This window comes from Anarhichas minor, unplaced genomic scaffold (assembly GCF_050575085.1).
Source record: "Anarhichas minor isolate MPS153535 unplaced genomic scaffold, ASM5057508v1 ptg000017l, whole genome shotgun sequence".
Taxonomy (NCBI): Eukaryota; Metazoa; Chordata; class Actinopteri; order Perciformes; family Anarhichadidae; genus Anarhichas; species Anarhichas minor.
This window is the reverse complement of record NW_027466463.1, coordinates 4,529,843-4,547,702: the sequence shown is the minus strand read 5'-3', so window position 1 is coordinate 4,547,702 and position 17,860 is coordinate 4,529,843. Positions and strand designations below refer to the sequence as shown.

The 17,860-nt window shown below is 41.9% G+C and overlaps 1 protein-coding gene across 3 annotated transcripts; it reads left to right on the top strand.

Moving 5' to 3' along the window:
• The first annotated feature begins 1,517 nt into the window (after positions 1-1,517).
• On the top strand, positions 1,518-15,185 carry LOC142951480 (uncharacterized). 3 transcript variants are annotated; one of them, XM_076093036.1, is made up of 6 exons: positions 1,518-1,688; positions 2,717-5,427; positions 8,679-8,772; positions 10,243-10,292; positions 10,395-10,462; positions 13,148-15,185. In XM_076093036.1, the coding sequence occupies exons 2-5, from the start codon at positions 2,722-2,724 to the stop codon at positions 10,440-10,442; spliced, it is 2,898 nt and encodes a 965-aa protein (XP_075949151.1). In that variant the 5' UTR covers positions 1,518-1,688; positions 2,717-2,721; the 3' UTR covers positions 10,443-10,462; positions 13,148-15,185. The 3 variants fall into 3 exon arrangements, with proteins under 3 accessions (XP_075949151.1, XP_075949149.1, XP_075949150.1); XM_076093034.1 differs by having other exon boundaries at positions 10,240-10,292; XM_076093035.1 differs by lacking the exon at positions 1,518-1,688 and adding an exon at positions 1,726-2,323 and having other exon boundaries at positions 10,240-10,292.
• Positions 15,186-17,860: the final 2,675 nt, after the last annotated feature.

Sequence of the window (17,860 nt, the reverse complement as noted above, 5' to 3'; positions counted from 1 at the left end):
TTTGTTGTGTGATTGTTTTGAAAAATATAATTCCTTCCCAAACAAATGCAAGTAAAAAAAAAAACATGACAATTCAGTTTTTAATTCTATTGCTTTACAGATATTATAAAAGTGGTGCGTAGGACAGCACTCATATTTAATGAGTTATTAATGCACTACCACAGGTTTGAGGTGCAACAATGTAGCCACCAGGCAATATTTAATATACATGTTGAAGAATGAACACACAAGATGAAAATGAAACCTTTGCTAGAGAGAATTGAAATGAAAGAAGTCACATACCCCACTACTTGCTTTTTCCAGAGCTTTCAACCATATGTGGTCTTCTGACAGATACTGAGCTTGCGTGTCAACAGAACCATCTGAATGACCATTGAGATAGTCAGCTTGTAAAAAACTGTTGCGATATCTTCCATTGCTCATAAAAGTGCTTTTAAAAGTTTGAAAAGTAACCCTGATAATTTCTAGTGTTCTGGCCACTCGAAGCAAAAGTTCACCCACTAACACACTGATGACAGGCTTCCATATAAGGTGCCAACCTGCTCATCAGGGGAGAAACTTAGCGCACATTCTCACAGACCGATGGCACAGCCTTTAGGAGCAATGTGGGGTTGAGTGACTCTTGCTCAAGAGCAGTCCAACATTTGCCGGGGATTGAATCCCTGATCTTCTCTTTCTCCTGCGCCACAGCCATCGGGTCGAGTTATTTTGCTTAAAGTTTGGATACTGACAGAAAGATATGAACTGGGAACTGGGATTTTGAAAGATGTTGGTATTTACCTAGCAGGGAATTGGTAACGAAAAAAGCGTCAAGTTGCATTATGGGAGGTAGGATCCACTATTTTTGGAGCTTGGCCCATAGGAACAAAAAATTAGGATATCTCAGGCTTGGCTGCTTTTATCATCCTTTTTTTCCTAACATGTATCTTGCAAGTACCCTAATTTAATTGAAATATTAAATTGCTGGAATACCCCTTTAAACTAATTTGGGACCCTTATGATTAAAAAAATCCAAAATTCCTCTAATGTTCATCTTTATTTTATATTTTATTATTCACCACTTACCAGTGTATGAAATAACGTTAGCTAAAATGTAAATTAAAGTAAATTTGTTTGGAACAGCAACAACCAACTAGTCAAAATGTAGGATTTTAGAGGTTAGTTAAATAAAATATATTAGAAAATGACCCCAAAATATTTAAATAAATTGAATTGTAACAGGCTATACCACTTAATTAGTATGCACAATTATCACCCCAAGAAAAAAGATCCCGGGTTGGCCGGCCTGTTTTCTGAAGCTGTGACACTAACAGTCTGGGTCAAGGGGAAAGGATTGAAGTGAACAATAGGCTGATCCCCTGCAACATTTAGAGGAATAATGCGTTCGCGATATATGGTTTAATTGTACTTGTTATGATTATTACTTCAATTTAAAAGAAAAACAGTGAAACGCATCAATAATCATTTTATTATGAAGGGGAATCCGGAAGTTTAAGATTATACACAATCAACTTGACACTGCTACTATCAGAGAAGTGTGTTCCTGGAAAGTGTGGATCTTTGTTTAATTGGGAGCTGCCGGTGTCTTCAGAGTTAGAAGGATTAGTTAGAGTACATGTGTTGTTGAGAGAGATGCAGGGTCAGACCCATTCTTAGCTGGACGTTTTAAAACGATATCTCCCATCCGGGTAAGTTTTGCTAAGCAGCACAGCGCAGCGCATAACCTTCACTCTGTCTTTGTTTCACCAAGCCGGGCCTTGCCCCGATGCGCACCGTTCTCGGAAATACAGAGAACGTGTTGCCAAACTCCACGAAAAGTGTTCCACAATTAAATAATACCTTGCATTTCGTTCAATTCTGGGATATATTAGAAAGCAAAACATTATTCCTTGAACCGCTGAGATTCACTCTTCAATTCGGTGTGCATCTACGCCAAAGAACGCCCTTTAAAGCAACATTAATGATTTTAAAATTGGTTTGGCCGTCGTACTCGCAACAAAGTTAGGAAGAGTCGTAACGTTAGTGGGCGAACAATGTGCACCACTAAGCTATACAAGTTGGCATGTTATAGTAATAATGAGCTTCTTCGGTGAGTAGACCTAGCCGAAATGAAGAGTGACCGCTATCTATCAGTACAGGATGTAAAGGCAGTTCTGTGGCGCGTGACTTTCTGTCTTTAATGATGATCACTTTAAGTTGCCAGGTACTGTATGTAGTTCGACGTACAGCAACGTTACCGGAGTGAAGACGGGCCTAGTTAGCTAGTGTTAGCTGTGGATAGGCTAAGCTAACTCTTAGCAACCCTGACCTGTCAACGTTGGTGGTAAGAAGTCAGCCGGTCACCTGTTGTCTGGAAAGCATTAACGTTATTTATTTAACCCAGCAACCTGATATTATGAATATTAAAAAATATGAATGTAAACTGTAAATGAGCCAAATCGTAAATTGTCAATCAATGCTATGTTCTCTAACGAAATCCATGCACACGCCAGTTTCCTAGCTGATGTCAGCGTTAGGACTTTAGCTGTAAAGGATAAAAACGGGTTGAATAACAAATTGACAATTCAAAGTGATGTAGCTTAGTGGTCAAAATAACTTCTCTATTGACCACCATAAAAAAGAGTAATCTTAATTAAATGCAACATGTGCATCTTCCTAGACATAACTCATTCAAATTACTGGCACCACATTATTTTCTCCTCTCCATCCACTGCAGTTGTGATGGAGCAGCCACCTGGGAGCTTAGATGATCTACAGCCTCAAGACCTCTCCACATCCAGCATCCCCGCTGTGATTGACCTGACCAGGAAAGGCGAGGACTGTGTCCTCAACAGTCCATCCCTCGCTGCTCTGCGTATGGTCAAGAACCCCAGCTGGTACCCAAACTCGGGGGCCAGCAACCCCGGATTATCCTTCTCGGACACCGGCTCCTCAGAGACCACTCTCCAAGCAGGGGATCCAATTCAACCAGACAATGCCTTCTCCCACACTACAGTGACCCTCTCCTACGTGAGCAGATCTCACGTCTTCTCCTCTAACAATTCCCTTTCTCGGCATTCGCCCCTGTATGGTGTGCCGCCTATTAGCAAGTTGTCCCTCCACTCTCCTTGTGACTTGGATAAAGGGCTTGAGGAGACTGGCTTTGCACTGAACCAGCACTACTTGGAGCAAGTTGATGGGACCATGGACCTTGCCAATCAGACACTCCTTTTTCAGTCATTGACTCAGGCTCAGGTGGCACCAGAGAACGATGGGGGAGTATGTCTAACGCAGGAGCATCAGGAGTTCAACAGTAGAGTCATTTCCAGCGGCAGAGACATGGACAAGCATGGAAAAGGCAAAGAGGATTACGGCCTTCCTCTGGAAAAGAGTGGGGGTTTGGAAAATGGACAGGGTGATAGCTACTCCAGTTCAGGAGTATGTGCTGAATCCTCACCAGAGACGCTCACCTCTGTCGCAGGGGAGGATGAGGAGAGGGGCAGCTCTGAGGCACTCATTCTCACGTCTGAGAAACAGGACCCAACAGTCGTTGCGGGTGTCATGGGTGCTAGAGACCTGTGCTCACGAAGCAGGGAGTACATCAGTCCTCTGGAGGACCCCGTCTCCCCCTCCGCTACCTCACTGGACAATGTGGAGGATGTGTTCGTCCTGCCTCAGGCCTCTAGCTCACCCAGCGGTGATAACTCTTATCTAGAGACATTTGATGAGGTTGCGTGGGATGACTTGAGGACAGAGGGGGCCATTCAGCCGGGCTGTGGCATCAGTGATAGCAACATAAGGTCAGCTTCAAGCACTGAAAATAAGCAGCCTGTCGGTAGACGAAAGGCAGTGTTGGAGCCTTTGATTGACTTGACAGATGATGTTTGTGTGTCAGAAGTTTCCGAAAACAAACCCGAGACTGTCACTCCTCACATGAACGGGAATGCTAAGGCACTAAAGAGAACTTTAAAAGAAAGGAAACTGCCCATGCGGTCCGGCAGAGGTACACGGTTAGACGCTATAGTTATGAACATAAATTCCAGCCGGTATAAAGCGTCAGGATGCATACGTACCAATAACAAAGCAAAAACTTCCCAGTCGCCAGCTGGTGATTCTAAGTTATCCGGTCCTAAGAGGAATGACACCCAGTCAGCAGGAAAAAGGAGAAACCGAGTGAAAGCGCCTTTCTCAGTGAAAACGAGGAAACAAAAAGCAGTAACTTCAATGAAAAAGGGTAAAACTAATAACATGAGCACTGCCAGTTACAAAGACTCTACCTCTGATTCTGAAATCAATCATTCTAAAACATGTAATGGCAGCACATCTCCAAAAAGCCCTCTGTTTTCTGTGCACAAGAAGTTAAAGAGAGGGCTAGAAGATGTTTCCCATCCTGCACATGAACCACAACCCAGCCCTGTGAGGTCAAAGAGGATACCCTCATCACACTCAAGTCCTCAGTTTGATGTGCAGGAAAACTCAAAGGAGCCAGATCATCTATCCCACCCTGACCCCTCAGTGGAAATTCATACTGCTAGATGTTCCCCACCACCATCATCAAAATCTCCAAAGACAAACCAAGGCAAAGGCAAGGCCACAGGTAGCAAACCATGTCCCACTGCCAAGACCAAGGGGGCTGGTACCCGCAAGAGAAGGCAAAATAAACTCGCATGGAGCCAGTATTCCTCCATTTTCTCCCCGAAGGAGCCAGAGATCAAGTTGAAGTACGTCAACTACAAGGAGGAGAAAAGGGACTATAGATTGGACAGTTTCTCTCCATTCATCCGTGTGGAGCGTCAGCAGTCAGCGTCATCACTCTGTACTATAATCAACTACCCCGAGGAGGTAAGGACAAAACACAAGAGAGGCCAGCAGCAGGCTCACCCCTGTGGCTTCATTTCTGCGGTCGTACCCAGCACTTCCTGTGTGCAGCTGGGCCGGGCATCGACGCTCAGCCAGCAGCAGCGCGCTCTCGTCTGCTGCCTGTGTGGACAGGCGGCCAACACCATGGACTTAGGGGACCTCCATGGCCCTTATTACCCAGAAGGGTACCAGTCAAGCACCAAAAGACCAGCCAGCATGTCTGGCCTCAAAGAGGATGAAGACGACTACAGCGACACAGACTCTTCGTCCTGCAGTGTCATAGGCAGGGGGAGGAAGTGTGCCATTCCACCTGCATCACGGCCCCTCATGCCAGCAGCTCAGCTGAAGCAGAAGGGCCTGGAGAGCTACAGGTGGACAGCTAACAACACTGGCAGCCCTGCTGCTAAGCTGGCTCGGTCAGGCGGCGACTCTGCTGATGTGGAGGACTGGTACAGTCCCCCTGTGCTGCCTCTGGAGCCCTGTGAATACTGGCTCCACGAAGACTGCGGCATCTGGTCTGCAAGCGTGTTCCTGGTGAAGGGCAAAGTCTACGGATTGGAGGAGGCTGTCAAGGTGGCCCAGGAGATGGTAAGCACTTGTGCGTGCGTGTGTGTGTGTACAATGTACAAGTATATTCACACACAAGGTTATTAGAAATATTAACATTAAAGCTGCAAGCAGCATTGATCGGGTTCTCGCAACTTCACGCACGTCGAGGGTACTGAAAGGACTCAGGGTGACGCGGCCATGCATTTCTGTGACCATCATGCATGAGTTACATGATATTTCCTGCGTCCAGCAGCGTAGCAAGATCATGTTGCCAGGTGTTAAGCCTCAAATGTTTTGAGTGTACCTCTGATACAATCATAAATGTAAGCCTGTTAAGATAATTAAGAAAATGAATGTGTGTGAATGTACTTCAGTGTTTGTAACATAACAGACTGTCAGTTTACTGGGATGGGGTTCAACTCCCTGCAGTGTCCTGCTGATTGTATTTGGACTTACATGAAAGTTAACAGAACAGTAGTGTCATTTGCTTTTACTTGAATACTTTAATTTAACACCGTTTTCATTTTAAGCTCTTCTGTAACTTTAGATTGTAGTGTAAAGCATTCATTATAACATTTAACCTGATTCTCATGAAGAAGCTCTGGACAGATCATTTATACTAATGCACACTGACATGGTTTGAGAACCACTTTTGCTCTCCAAGCATCTTAGTTTGCACATATTTAGATCAGAGAAGTCTTTTCTCATAGTGTGCCCACAAACCCTTTTTAATAAGTTCAGTGTTTGGGCCGCTGTAATTATAGAATCCTGCTTACGTCTGTGCTTATCAGTAGGTGGCGCTATGACTATGAGTTAATATTTGCATGCAGAAGTCCTAAAATCATGACAGTAATCAAGCATGTCAAGTTTGGGACAGTTTTGACAAAGTACAGTCGAGTTACAACAGCTTGATGGATGATGGCGAACCATGTAAAATGGCCGCCACACCAAGTCCATGTTGTTCAATGAAACCTCAAGCGTTTAGTAACTTTTAATGGCTAAGGTCTTTAGATTGTTCTGACCAAATTCTAAGCTGATCGGATTAATTCCCTAGGAGGAGTTCGTAGTACAGCACCTGGAAATGGAAAAAAAACACGAGAAATTCATACACAATTCAAAATGGCTGACTTCCGGTTGGGTTTAGAGCAGGGGTGGGCAACCTTTTTGGCTCGGGGGCCACATTGAGTTTTAAAATTTGACAGACGGGCCGGGCCAGTAGCAGATGAATGGAGTGTTTGTGTGAACTAATATAAATTACAAGTACAATTTAATTTCAGTGGGAACAGTGTTGTTGGTCACCCTTTTTAACCAGTGCGTCAACGTTTGGTGTCAGTTTGGTTGTGGCAATTCTCAGATCAGATCTGAGGTGTTCAACAGTTAGCTGGGATCTTACACGGTATTTATTTTTTTATCGCATTAATGCATATTTTATCATGCACTCATTTTCGACACAGTGTTTTTAGTGTAAAGGTTAATGACTGTGGTCTTTTTAGCAGTTTGAATCTTTGACCGGATCATACAAATGTTTGACTGTCACATCTAACATTATCAGAGTTCTGCTCTGTGATGTCTTTCCTTGTCTCTCCCCCCTGTATCACGGTGTGGGTGCATCTCACTGCAGTCAGGAAACGTATCAGAATACCCTTATTTTATTGGCTAAACTGCATCACGTGACGTGATTTACAACGCATTGGTCGGTGTTTTTCCTGCACCGCTGAACAAGTGCCGTAAATGCTGGAAAGGAGCGTGAATAACTCCGCTGCATAAAGCAAAGTCCCGCGACCCACTGAAAACGGGTCCGCGACGAACCACCAGTTGAGAATCACTGGTCTACAGGATCGTGACGAGCGGTGAACAGCTGTTTGTGTGGCGTGTCTTCCGTCTCTTCCTGTTTCCTTCACCTACATTCCCCTGGGTCCTAAGCCCCTCCATGTACAGCTTATTATCACCCTCTTTGCACCAATGTACATTTACAACAAATACCACACATATTACACGGTAATCAGCGTTGCATATGTGTCAAACTCTATCGGTGCATCTCCGGTTCTTTAATGTAACGTAAGTGGAGCGACGAGCCTCTCCCAGCAGACTGTTGTGCTAGCAAGCAGGCTCGCTCGCGAGCTGTACCCAGCATGCAGTTCGGCGGTGAAATTTTATAAATGTACAATTATTAGTGTTACAAATTGTTTGTGTCACAGACTGTTGTGTGCTGTTGTGTTTTTCTCTGTTAAAGAGCGTTAGTTGTGGGTTGTTAATTGTTGTGTTATAAAGTTATGACCATGACTTGGGTTCCCTCTCAATACATATAAGACAACTAGCGCTGACCGCGGCAAAGAATACATTTAGCTGCCTGTTGAAAGCAGACAGCAGTTGTTTCGGATATGCACCAGTATAATGGTGTGTGAAGAATTCATATCATACGGGAAACTAAAACCGGTATACCACCCAGCCCTAGTCTTAATTATAATATGGACAATTTTGTACCAATATTTGACGGGCCGGATTAAAACGCCCAACGGGCCGTATCCGGCCCGCGGGCCGTAGTTTGCCCATGCCTGGTTTAGAGCATGGACCCCTTAGACTTTTTTTAAGTCTACATGTGATAAATCTGCTTACCAAATTTCATACATCTAGGTGAAATGTACTGCGAGGGCTGTATCGTCGAAATATTGTAGGGGGCGCTATCGAGCCGACTTGCCACTCTGAAGCATTTAAATCACATCAGATAACTACATTCATGAGTAGTAAATGTGTGTGACAAGTTTGATTAATTTTAGCCCCTCAAAAACACCTTCGTTTTTTCATGGTGAAGAATGCGTTGCAACGTAATACTAATAATTCTTTGGATTTCAATAGGGATTTCGCCCTATTCGTCGGTGCTTGGGCCCTAATAAACATTAGAATAACAATAGGTCCTCCGCTCCGACTACGTCGGTGCTCGGGCCCTACAAATATGTCATATGATCTCACGGTAGAGGGGTGCCTAAAAAAATAGAGAGGGAAAAAACCCATTCATACACCATAGGCACAGCTACGGGAGCAATTTAGGGTTAAGTGTCTTGCCCAAGGGGACATGGACTAGATCGAACCGCCGATCCTCTGATTGAAGGACCACCCCCTCTACTGCTGAGTCAGTGTTTGTACAGTATGACACATTTTGCATCGCCGTAGCTATGTGGCCTTTGCCAAAGCTTTAAAAGCGATATCACATTGTCTGTCTAGTATCCATGCATGCTGTTAGCAGACACATACATCATGTCTTCCTTCGCTCCTTTCTCTGCTGTGTTTAGAAGTGCTCAGTGTGCAGTGACCATGGTGCTACACTGGGCTGCTTCATCAAAGGCTGCGCCAACAAGTACCACTACAGGTGTGCTCTGGAGTCAGGTAAGTGCTGCTCTTGGCCCTCCATCCCCACACATCACACAGGATGTCACTTATCCGTGTGAATGTTTACAGGGGCAGCGTGCTATTTTGAACTGGTTCGTCTTTAATGTTAAAGGGTTAGTTCACCCAATTAATTTTGATTGGCATCTAGCCATGCAATTGTGTCTGGTTTTATTTGCCCAGGTTTAGATTCTGATATCTCAACATTGTATCTGTGAAAATGTTATACACCCACGACAGCGTCGGAAATACACGAGGGCAAAGGGCAAAACTGCCCCTCAGAAATATCATTTTGCCCCTGATATCACTAGGAGAGGGGCAAAAAATGCCCCCGAACTTTCTAAACGAATAAAAAAAATGGAGCGCTTCTTAATCAGACCTGTGACTGCGAGACTGCGGTCAATTCAGCAGACACTTAAATTTTAGTGCACCTATATCCTGAAATTCACGGTAAACTCATTCAAACAGCGAGCGAAGGACTTTGAAAGTTAACGGAAAGATTAACGTGAGACAACATCCGGTTTCTTCAGACCAACATCCGGTTTTCAGAATAAGATGTCAACAAAGTATACATATTGCATAATGGAAATTAGATTAAATGAATTATATTCACATTAAGTATAAAACATGCTACCTGCATCTCGTGAGTTAAAGGTAAAATACACCTAAATTGTGCGTAAAGTGTCTTTATTCTTTGATTTGAGGGTTGCTGGAAATGAATAATACCTGACTGACAGTCAATTAAGATATTTTACTAAGTAAAAACTCTGAACTGAATTTGTACCTTCAAATGGCACATTTATTATATTTTGAAGGTGCTATAAAAATGTTTTTCTCAAAAATTCCACACAATGACTAATGCATATGTTCAGGACAAAAATGGGTAATATCACAATATTTGAGGTGCTACAAAAATATCTTTCTCAATAATTCCATACAATGACTGATGTATATGTAATCAAGGCATCGTTGACTTAATAATTGTTAATAGTTGTTTAAAATATTATAAATTTAATAATAACAATAAATAACCACAAAGAAATAAGAATAAAATTGAATATGATTGTCTGATTTGTTTGTTCTAAGAAAACACTTTGAATTTGTAGACTACTGCTAATAGTCTTATTATTGCCATTTGATGACAATTGCTCATATACTGTAAGCCTAAATAAGTATATTTATTATTTTGAACAAAGGTTAAATGTTATTTCACAAGTTTCAAAAAGTGCCCCCAATTTTTTGAAAATGCCCCTGGATTTCAGTCAGTGGGGGCAAAAATTGCCCCCAAAAAAATATGTAAATTTCCTACCCTGACCCACGACCAGTGCTTTGTGTGAGTTCATGTGAATTGGTCTGTGAATGCTCTATTGTGAAGTGTGGCTGGCTATCACTTCCACTAAGCTCGAACCTGCACATGTGGGATGATTCAGTGTGGCATCTTTAACTCCTGTTCTGTTCTTGTTCTAGCAGACTGTGTACTCATAGAAGAAAATTTTTCCATGAAGTGTAAAAAGCACAAGGTGAGCACAAATATTATAAAATGTAGGTAATGGGTGTGGTTCTGTTTGAAAGATATAATGAATTATTAGCTACATATAGAGTGATTCTTCATCCATCCCCAGAACAAGACATTCAAAGCCCCTCCAGGGAACCGATGGGAGGACAGGTGACAAAGTAGAAACCTCATGAGGTTAGTAACCACCTGCTGCGCTTTGGTGTGATCTGCGGCTCTGGAGGAAGTTATTTTGGGGTTTTGGGAATCCAATGAAGATTCGTTATTGAAAGTGTAGGAGGTTTTTGGAGCTCTACTAGGGACTAAAAGTCTGGATTTCCCAGCCTCTACTGTGTCAATGTTGTTTTATCTTGCAAGTTCTCCAATTTTATGGGCATGCAATACTAACTTGCTATAGGCCTTTTTCCACAGCATCCATTTTGACATGTCATAGCAGGGTCAACACAGGTGTAATTGATAAAAGTTTTTGTGGTCTCATTCTATTTAGTGTGTCACAGCATGCACAATAACAGGGCCAGAATTGATGGTATTAAAGGTGCTAAATTTGATATTCAGAGCATTAATTTAGCAGCAAACAACTATTAGGTGTGTATGTAAAGCTATAGAGGAGTAATGTCTACCTGAGCAGAGAGTGAAGTCTCTCTCCATCTGTGTGTTGATATCAGAGCTTCTCCTTGATTTGTTGCCATAGCCGGGCCGGCCACGCATGCTTTCAGTGCATTTTAGTGCATGTGAGCGTGCCCCACTGGTTAGCGAACAACCGCCACTCTGCACTGCTCTCATACAGCGCTTACAGCTGATAACTGTCATCGTTGAAGTGTAGCAACCCACCCCTCTGGTTCCCCCTCAGGTGAACACTGCTAGCGGTCGGGCGGCAACCTCCAGTTCTGCCGAGTGAAGCCAGTGATCTTAAAACTTTCATTCTGTCTCATGGCCAGCAGGCTCCAAAAGAAAAAAACATTTATTACCTCAGTAAACATTGTAAACATGAGTTTATGATCTCTAGTTTCAAGTCTTCTTTAATACAGCATGATGGTCCATTTAGAGTCAAATAGACCATAAAGCAGGGTATGCTTTAAGGCAGGCTTCCTGTGATTGACAGGTCGTATAAGTCACTCCTCTGCATTCAAAATATGGTAACCTCTGTTCATTGGTTGCGAAAAAAACATGGCAACGGCCGTGATCCAAGATGGCGACGGCAGTCCACTAACCAATGAGTTAGTGGACCCATTGGTTAGTGGTACATCCCAAGTCTCTTAATTGCATCCCCGTTTCCCTCACTTGCGTCCTTTCCTTGCGTCTTAGTCCCTCCCACTAGGGATGCATGGAGAGATCCAAGGACACCATGCGAGGAGAGAGGAAACGAGGAAATGTTTTTTAAGAGATATGAGACGTCCTTTCCTCAGTTGCGTCACGTGAAGAGACGTCTGTTTCTGATGACGGCGGCTCTGATCACAGCTGTCAGTCCGGCTTTAACAGCTGGAGAGACTTTTGATAAGTTTTTGGTCTGTGCACATGATCACTGTACTTAATAATAGTAAGTAATAATACTAATAACGACACAGTAATCATCACTGTAGAGGTGATTTCTCTCTGTAGTCTGTTACCACTTTAACAAACTCCTGTTTATAAGCGCAGGATCGATTTCTACCGACGGAATGTGTTTGTCATATTTATGAATTATTGGCGTCTGTATGTTTTGAAACTCAGATTGTGACGTGATTATTAAATAACCCAGAATATGATTATGGTTTCTCTTAAATGATATAACTCATCAAACCAGTCTCTCAGGAATGATCAGCCTCACGTGACTGAATGAAATGATGATAAATGATGTAAAAAGTGTTTAGTCTCTCCAGCTCTCTCTGACTTTAATTGTATCCATAATAAAAGTTATTGAGGGAAATATCAGATCAAGAAAAGACAAATCTTTCTAATAAATGAAGAAAGTTGTTTGTGGTCCTTTTGTTGTTCAGACTACAATGAACATTTATTTAAACCAGATGTTGAATCAGAAAACTAATCAAATATAAAACTAGAGTTTAATCTGTGATCTGTGATGTCTTCACTGTTTACATGTTGAAAAAAATGGTATCAGTCCGATCAGCTGCAGCGTCCAATCACATAACTGATGAACAATGGCGTGTCGGCTGTTAAAACACTTCCTGGAAGGCTGTTCTCGTGCGTCCTCACTCATGGCTCCTTGGAGATCCCTCCTCGATCATCGCTCCTCCGAGCTAAATAAGAGCTTTGCGATATGGCGTCAATATGGCGGAGCAGAACAACTTCCGGTTCAAGCGAGGAAATGACAATTAAGAGACGAGATGTACCCCATGACTACGTCCACTTCTTATAGACAGTCTGTGGTCATAACAGCTGTGTTGCTTAGGACCCAAGGAAGCACAGTGTTGAGTGTGAAGTTGTTCTCGAGAATCAAAGGCCAAGTATTAAGCCCGTTCTGAACAGGTAGGGTTTGAATGGGCACTTCACTAGATAATGTCAAGGTGATGTAGTCATGGCAACAGATTCTCACACCGATGCATCACATACGCAGCTTGGTCCCTAACCCTCAAATTATGACACTCTACGTACCCGTAAAATGCATGCGTTTTACATGCATTTTCTTTTCAAAATAAACTTGTCTTCATAGGAAGTCAAAGGTCAATGTGACCTCGCAAAACACGTTTTTAGCCATTTCACTGATGGGATAAAATGATGTGATAACATTTTAGACAGACATAGATGGAGGCAGTAATATTAGTCAGTATTCCAGTGAAGGCAGCGATTATTCTCCAGAACAAACAGAAATGTGTTCAGTTGAGTTAATCACTTTGAAATATGTTTTTGTTTTTATTCATCCAGACATTCACATTCAACATCCGGCAGGGGCTCTCCTTCCCCGTTTGCTGGTATCCATGGCAACTGTGGACCAGGGTTCCTCTGACTGACAGCTAGCACTCGTAAACCTTAACTTCACCCTCTGCTCTTCACCTGCACTGTTAGCCCTGTGGCTGGAGGCGCCCAGTCACCAAACCTCACTCAGTCCAGTCTGACGCAACTCAAGACGCCAATAACCTCCGCAGACTGGGACCTAAAGTCATGTGCTGAATTCCTCATTTGTGTTTTCACTCTGTAGTTATTTATATGGAATTTTTATTCCTGGATTAAATATGAATAACAATCAAAGATATTTAATTTAAAAAAAAAGATTTTGTAAGTATTTGATTATATTTGGTTTATTTATTCCTGGAGTTTTCTTATTAGTTGTTATTGGTTATAAGTTATTGGTAAAGCAGTTGAAAGTTAAAATATCAAGCCAGTCAAGAAGATGCTGGTTGGTGGAGCTATGACACTCACTGAACAAGGCACCTGATTGGACGCTGTCAACACAACAGGGTTTCACAGTAAAACGTTGCCTGAAATACAGCCGGACACTCATTGACATTCAATGTTGGGCCCAGTTGATGTTATCGAGGGGACTGAACCTTGTGTCTCCCCATGTGAGTTTTGTTGCAGAAAGCACTTTAGAGTGACACAAACATGTCGTGTGTTGTGTCTCTCCCCCCCCCCCTCCTCTTTGAGGTTCACAGGTTATCCAACCATCAGGATGAGAGCTTGTGAATTTAAGTGTGCTGTGTGTTTGTCTGCACGACCCATAAATCAGTTGGTACCTTCATGGAATTTCAAGAGGATTTATAGAGAGGGGATCATAAATTAAAGCAGGCTTAGTTGTTTCCCTATAAGTAAAGGGATTCCTTTCAATTCAATGCTTTTCACTTGGATTTCTCACAACTGCAAAAAAATCTTACTGTTCAGTTTCATTTTGAGTTTTGCAGCACATTACTTTCAAATTAAATGAAAGTACCACTCCGCTTCACCTGTGTCACTGAAGTTTAAGAAGGATATGTGTTTTCAGATTTCTGTGCTGACATTGAGAATCTTTGGTTTACTTCTATCTTAATTTCAGTAGGAATCTGCCATGCTGGTATAAAGACCCCTGATTGTCTACTGGGATTTCTTCTCTTGACTTGGGCCTAAATGGTAAACTTACACCAGAACCTTTCTGAAAAAGCCTTTTCTGTTAAATACAGTTAGTTTTCACTAGCCTTTGGTGCAACAACAAATCAGTGGATGTGCATCACCTTTCTTTGGACATCTTGATGACTGAAGCATCTTGAATGCACTTTTCTGCTGTAGGCTATGTTGTTGTTAAACTCGGGGCAATGAACTTTCGACCACACAGGTACACACTTGTGTTAACCATGTACTGATATTTGTATTAGTACTTGTGTTCATCAGGTGCTGGTGTCAGCCTGCCTTTGTTTTAGAGAGAAGTCTCTGTGTACTTTCTCCACTGGGGGCAGAGTTGTGCTGGTTGAGGCCAGTGAGGCCCATCCAGCACATGGTAACACATCCTCACACACACACAATGTCCTTATCATGGAACAGCACATCTATTTCATTTGTGCCATCCATTTGTTTTGTGTATTTTATATGTTGGTGCGGTGAAATTTTCACTGCAATTGTTGAAAAATTACGGGCAAACTGATTTTGGAGTGTTTTATTATAAAAATGTTTGGATAAAAAAAAAAAAAGGTGTGGTAATCTCAGGGCTGGATCTCAGATATTCTAATTTGAATAGTGTTTTGTGAGCTCGTTGTGTTAACCCCACATTGACTGGAGCAATGCTACATGTATCAGGATGCACAGCTCATCACATTCCAACCCCTCGGTGTGTCTGTCAGTGCTGTGGTGACTTTAGGTTTAACATGGGACTAGAACTGCCAACTCATGTCACTTTTTCATGGTCTTTATTTTATGGCATCTTTTTGTACCGTCTTGCTCACCTCTTGAAGCATCAGAGGTCATGCCATTGTCAAAAATAAATATTTTGTTCAAAGTTGTGGTTTTCTGTAATAGATCTGTGTTTTGGTGCAACCAAGACAAGGTTTATTATCCATGTTTCTTTTCACAGACTGTCTGAGAAACATCTTGAGAATGAACCAGGTAGCTGCTGCTGCTGCTATCACTGGCTTCTTCAATTAGATGCCAAGTAATAATCCAAGCTCACAAGGGCGAGGTAGTGAGCTGAAGTTAGCTCTGATGTCTGTGCAGTGACTCAGGCCTGTGACGTCGTCGTGGTTCTGTCTAACGAGAGCTAGCAGGCGTCGAACAGGCTGGGGCCGTGTGATTGGCGGGGCTTGGTGACGCCAATTAAAAATGCTGTTATGAAAAAAATACATCAAAAGAACATTTCTACAAACTTCTAGTATAAAGTATTCATATGTGTAACATGACTCATAAAGTCTTATTTATTTAATCATCTTTTAAACATTTAATAAATTAATATTGAATCTGGCTTTCTTTACTTTTTGTCTTACAAAATTCAAAGACGAGAAATAAAGATACAATATTAAATATCCAGTTTCTATATGGATCTGATGTGAACATGCCACCACAAATTCAATATATTGTAATACTGTATCTCCTGGGATACTACAAACTTAAACACTGTACTGTACATATGAACTATTAACTCCATCTATGTCCTAATGCGTCACAGAAGACTGGAGAAACAACACTATCAAAGATCACTGCAACAAGAATTCTCATTTTAATGACTAAATCTCAGTTTACAGGAAGACTTGTATTGCAAAGACAGAACCGGATACGAGTTCTAGTGCTGTGGTCATCTAATCACTAAAACGCCACCAAAAACAGGATGCTTTGAAATGAGTCACTGTACAGAAAGACACTGGAACTCCGTTACAACACATTACGTTATGGATGAGGTGAGGAGGTAGCAGCGACCGATGGAAGAAAACAGCTGTTTTAACAGCAGACACTGTATGTATGTTTCCAAGACAAATTTCCTTCGGGACAATAAAGTCTATCTTATCTTAAAAGGGAAAGGGACTCCATATTAACATGAAAAAGTTGGTTGGCTAATTTAGCAATTTGCAGGAAAGGTCCCACAAAAGAACAAAAACCAAAGGATGATCAGAAAGGTGATGGCCAATGGGAAGATCAGGCTTTAGTCTCTATTCTGCCCAGTAGGGCTGCAGCTTTTTAACTCTTACCATTTGAACACCATAAAATAAATACTATTCAATAAGGATGAATAAGAATGAATTAACTGAATTCAAAATGATCTGTGTAAAAGCGTAAAAAGGCAGAAATACACTCACTGATCTATTGCCTGCCCTGTTTCCTTATCAGTAAACTACACAGTTATCTACACTAATGCAAAATGGAGGAAACCAGGAGCTGTGCTCAACAGATCACAGAACCATGACAGCAAACAATGAGAGAAGTCATGTGTGGAAAGATTTTGGATATGACACCATAGATGGAAAAATCTTAGATAGAGGTAAAGTTGTTTACTGCAGAAACAGTGAACAGAATGTGTGCGTGTTTTGTGATTATACTATGTGGATTGTGTTCCATATCATTTAAACAAATTACATGTTGATTCACTTTTTTTTTTTTCAAAAGGTGGCAGCCCTAGAGGCCATCACTGTCCTCTCCTTGTCTGAGTAACAGCCAGATTTACAGAATGTTTCACCTTTAAGGAGACTAAATAGTTAAGATAGACGTTTGATTCACTGAGGATACATCTGGGAAGAGCTAAGGAGAAGTAAGAGGGCGGTTTTAGGGGGAAACCAAGAGTGCCATGATGAGGTAATGTACAGCCCTGTGTCCTCTCTTCATACAGTCATGTGATGTGCTGGAGATTTCATAGTAAATACTGCAGAGCCACTGCTGCTTGGGGAGCAACCGGCTCCAGTGTCTGTATCAGGACCGTCCTTTGTTCTGAGTCAGAAGGCTTCCAATGAGGTTGTCACAAGATGTAGTCATTTGCATACTTGCTCGATGATCGGGAGCAGCTTTGATGAACATGATCCAGAGGGATTCTGTACGTGTTGAACGGAGTTTAGCTAATCCTCAGTCAGGCAGCTGAAGCTGCTGACTCTCACAAGATGAAGGAACATGTTATTTGAAGTTATTTCTCTACAGCTCGTGACGGGAGAAACACTGAGCAGGTTTTCACAACAGAGCTTTAGCACATACAAGTTCATGCGGGTTCATGTCTGGAAAGCAACATACAAAATGCCCATTCCTATACATTTTTTTCTTCAAACTGATTCGATAATATCAAGTCAAAGAAAGGAATGGATTGTTTTTTTTCTGTTCATTTGAACTTGATAGATAAAATTTAGAAGCAAAAATGACATGAACTAATTCCCTACCTGTGGTTTAAATTCAAGCCTCTCACTCTGTGTCTTCATGCTTTGCTTCTTTTCTGTTCCTGGAGGTGGTGAAATGAGTACACGGCATTATTAGCAATACAAATACAACACACTATTCGAAACTAACTAACTAACTAATGTTTTAGCCCTAGGATGTCTCAAAAGATCATATTATGGCAATATTCACTCAGGGACAACGTCGTGTTGCTACGGAAAAAAGTCCACATCAATACACTTGACTTTTCTTTTTATCCTTTTTCCTCAGTATTGTTTTGTAAAGCCTGTTCAAATTATTTGAAAAGACAATTTTAGCGACTCATGCAAT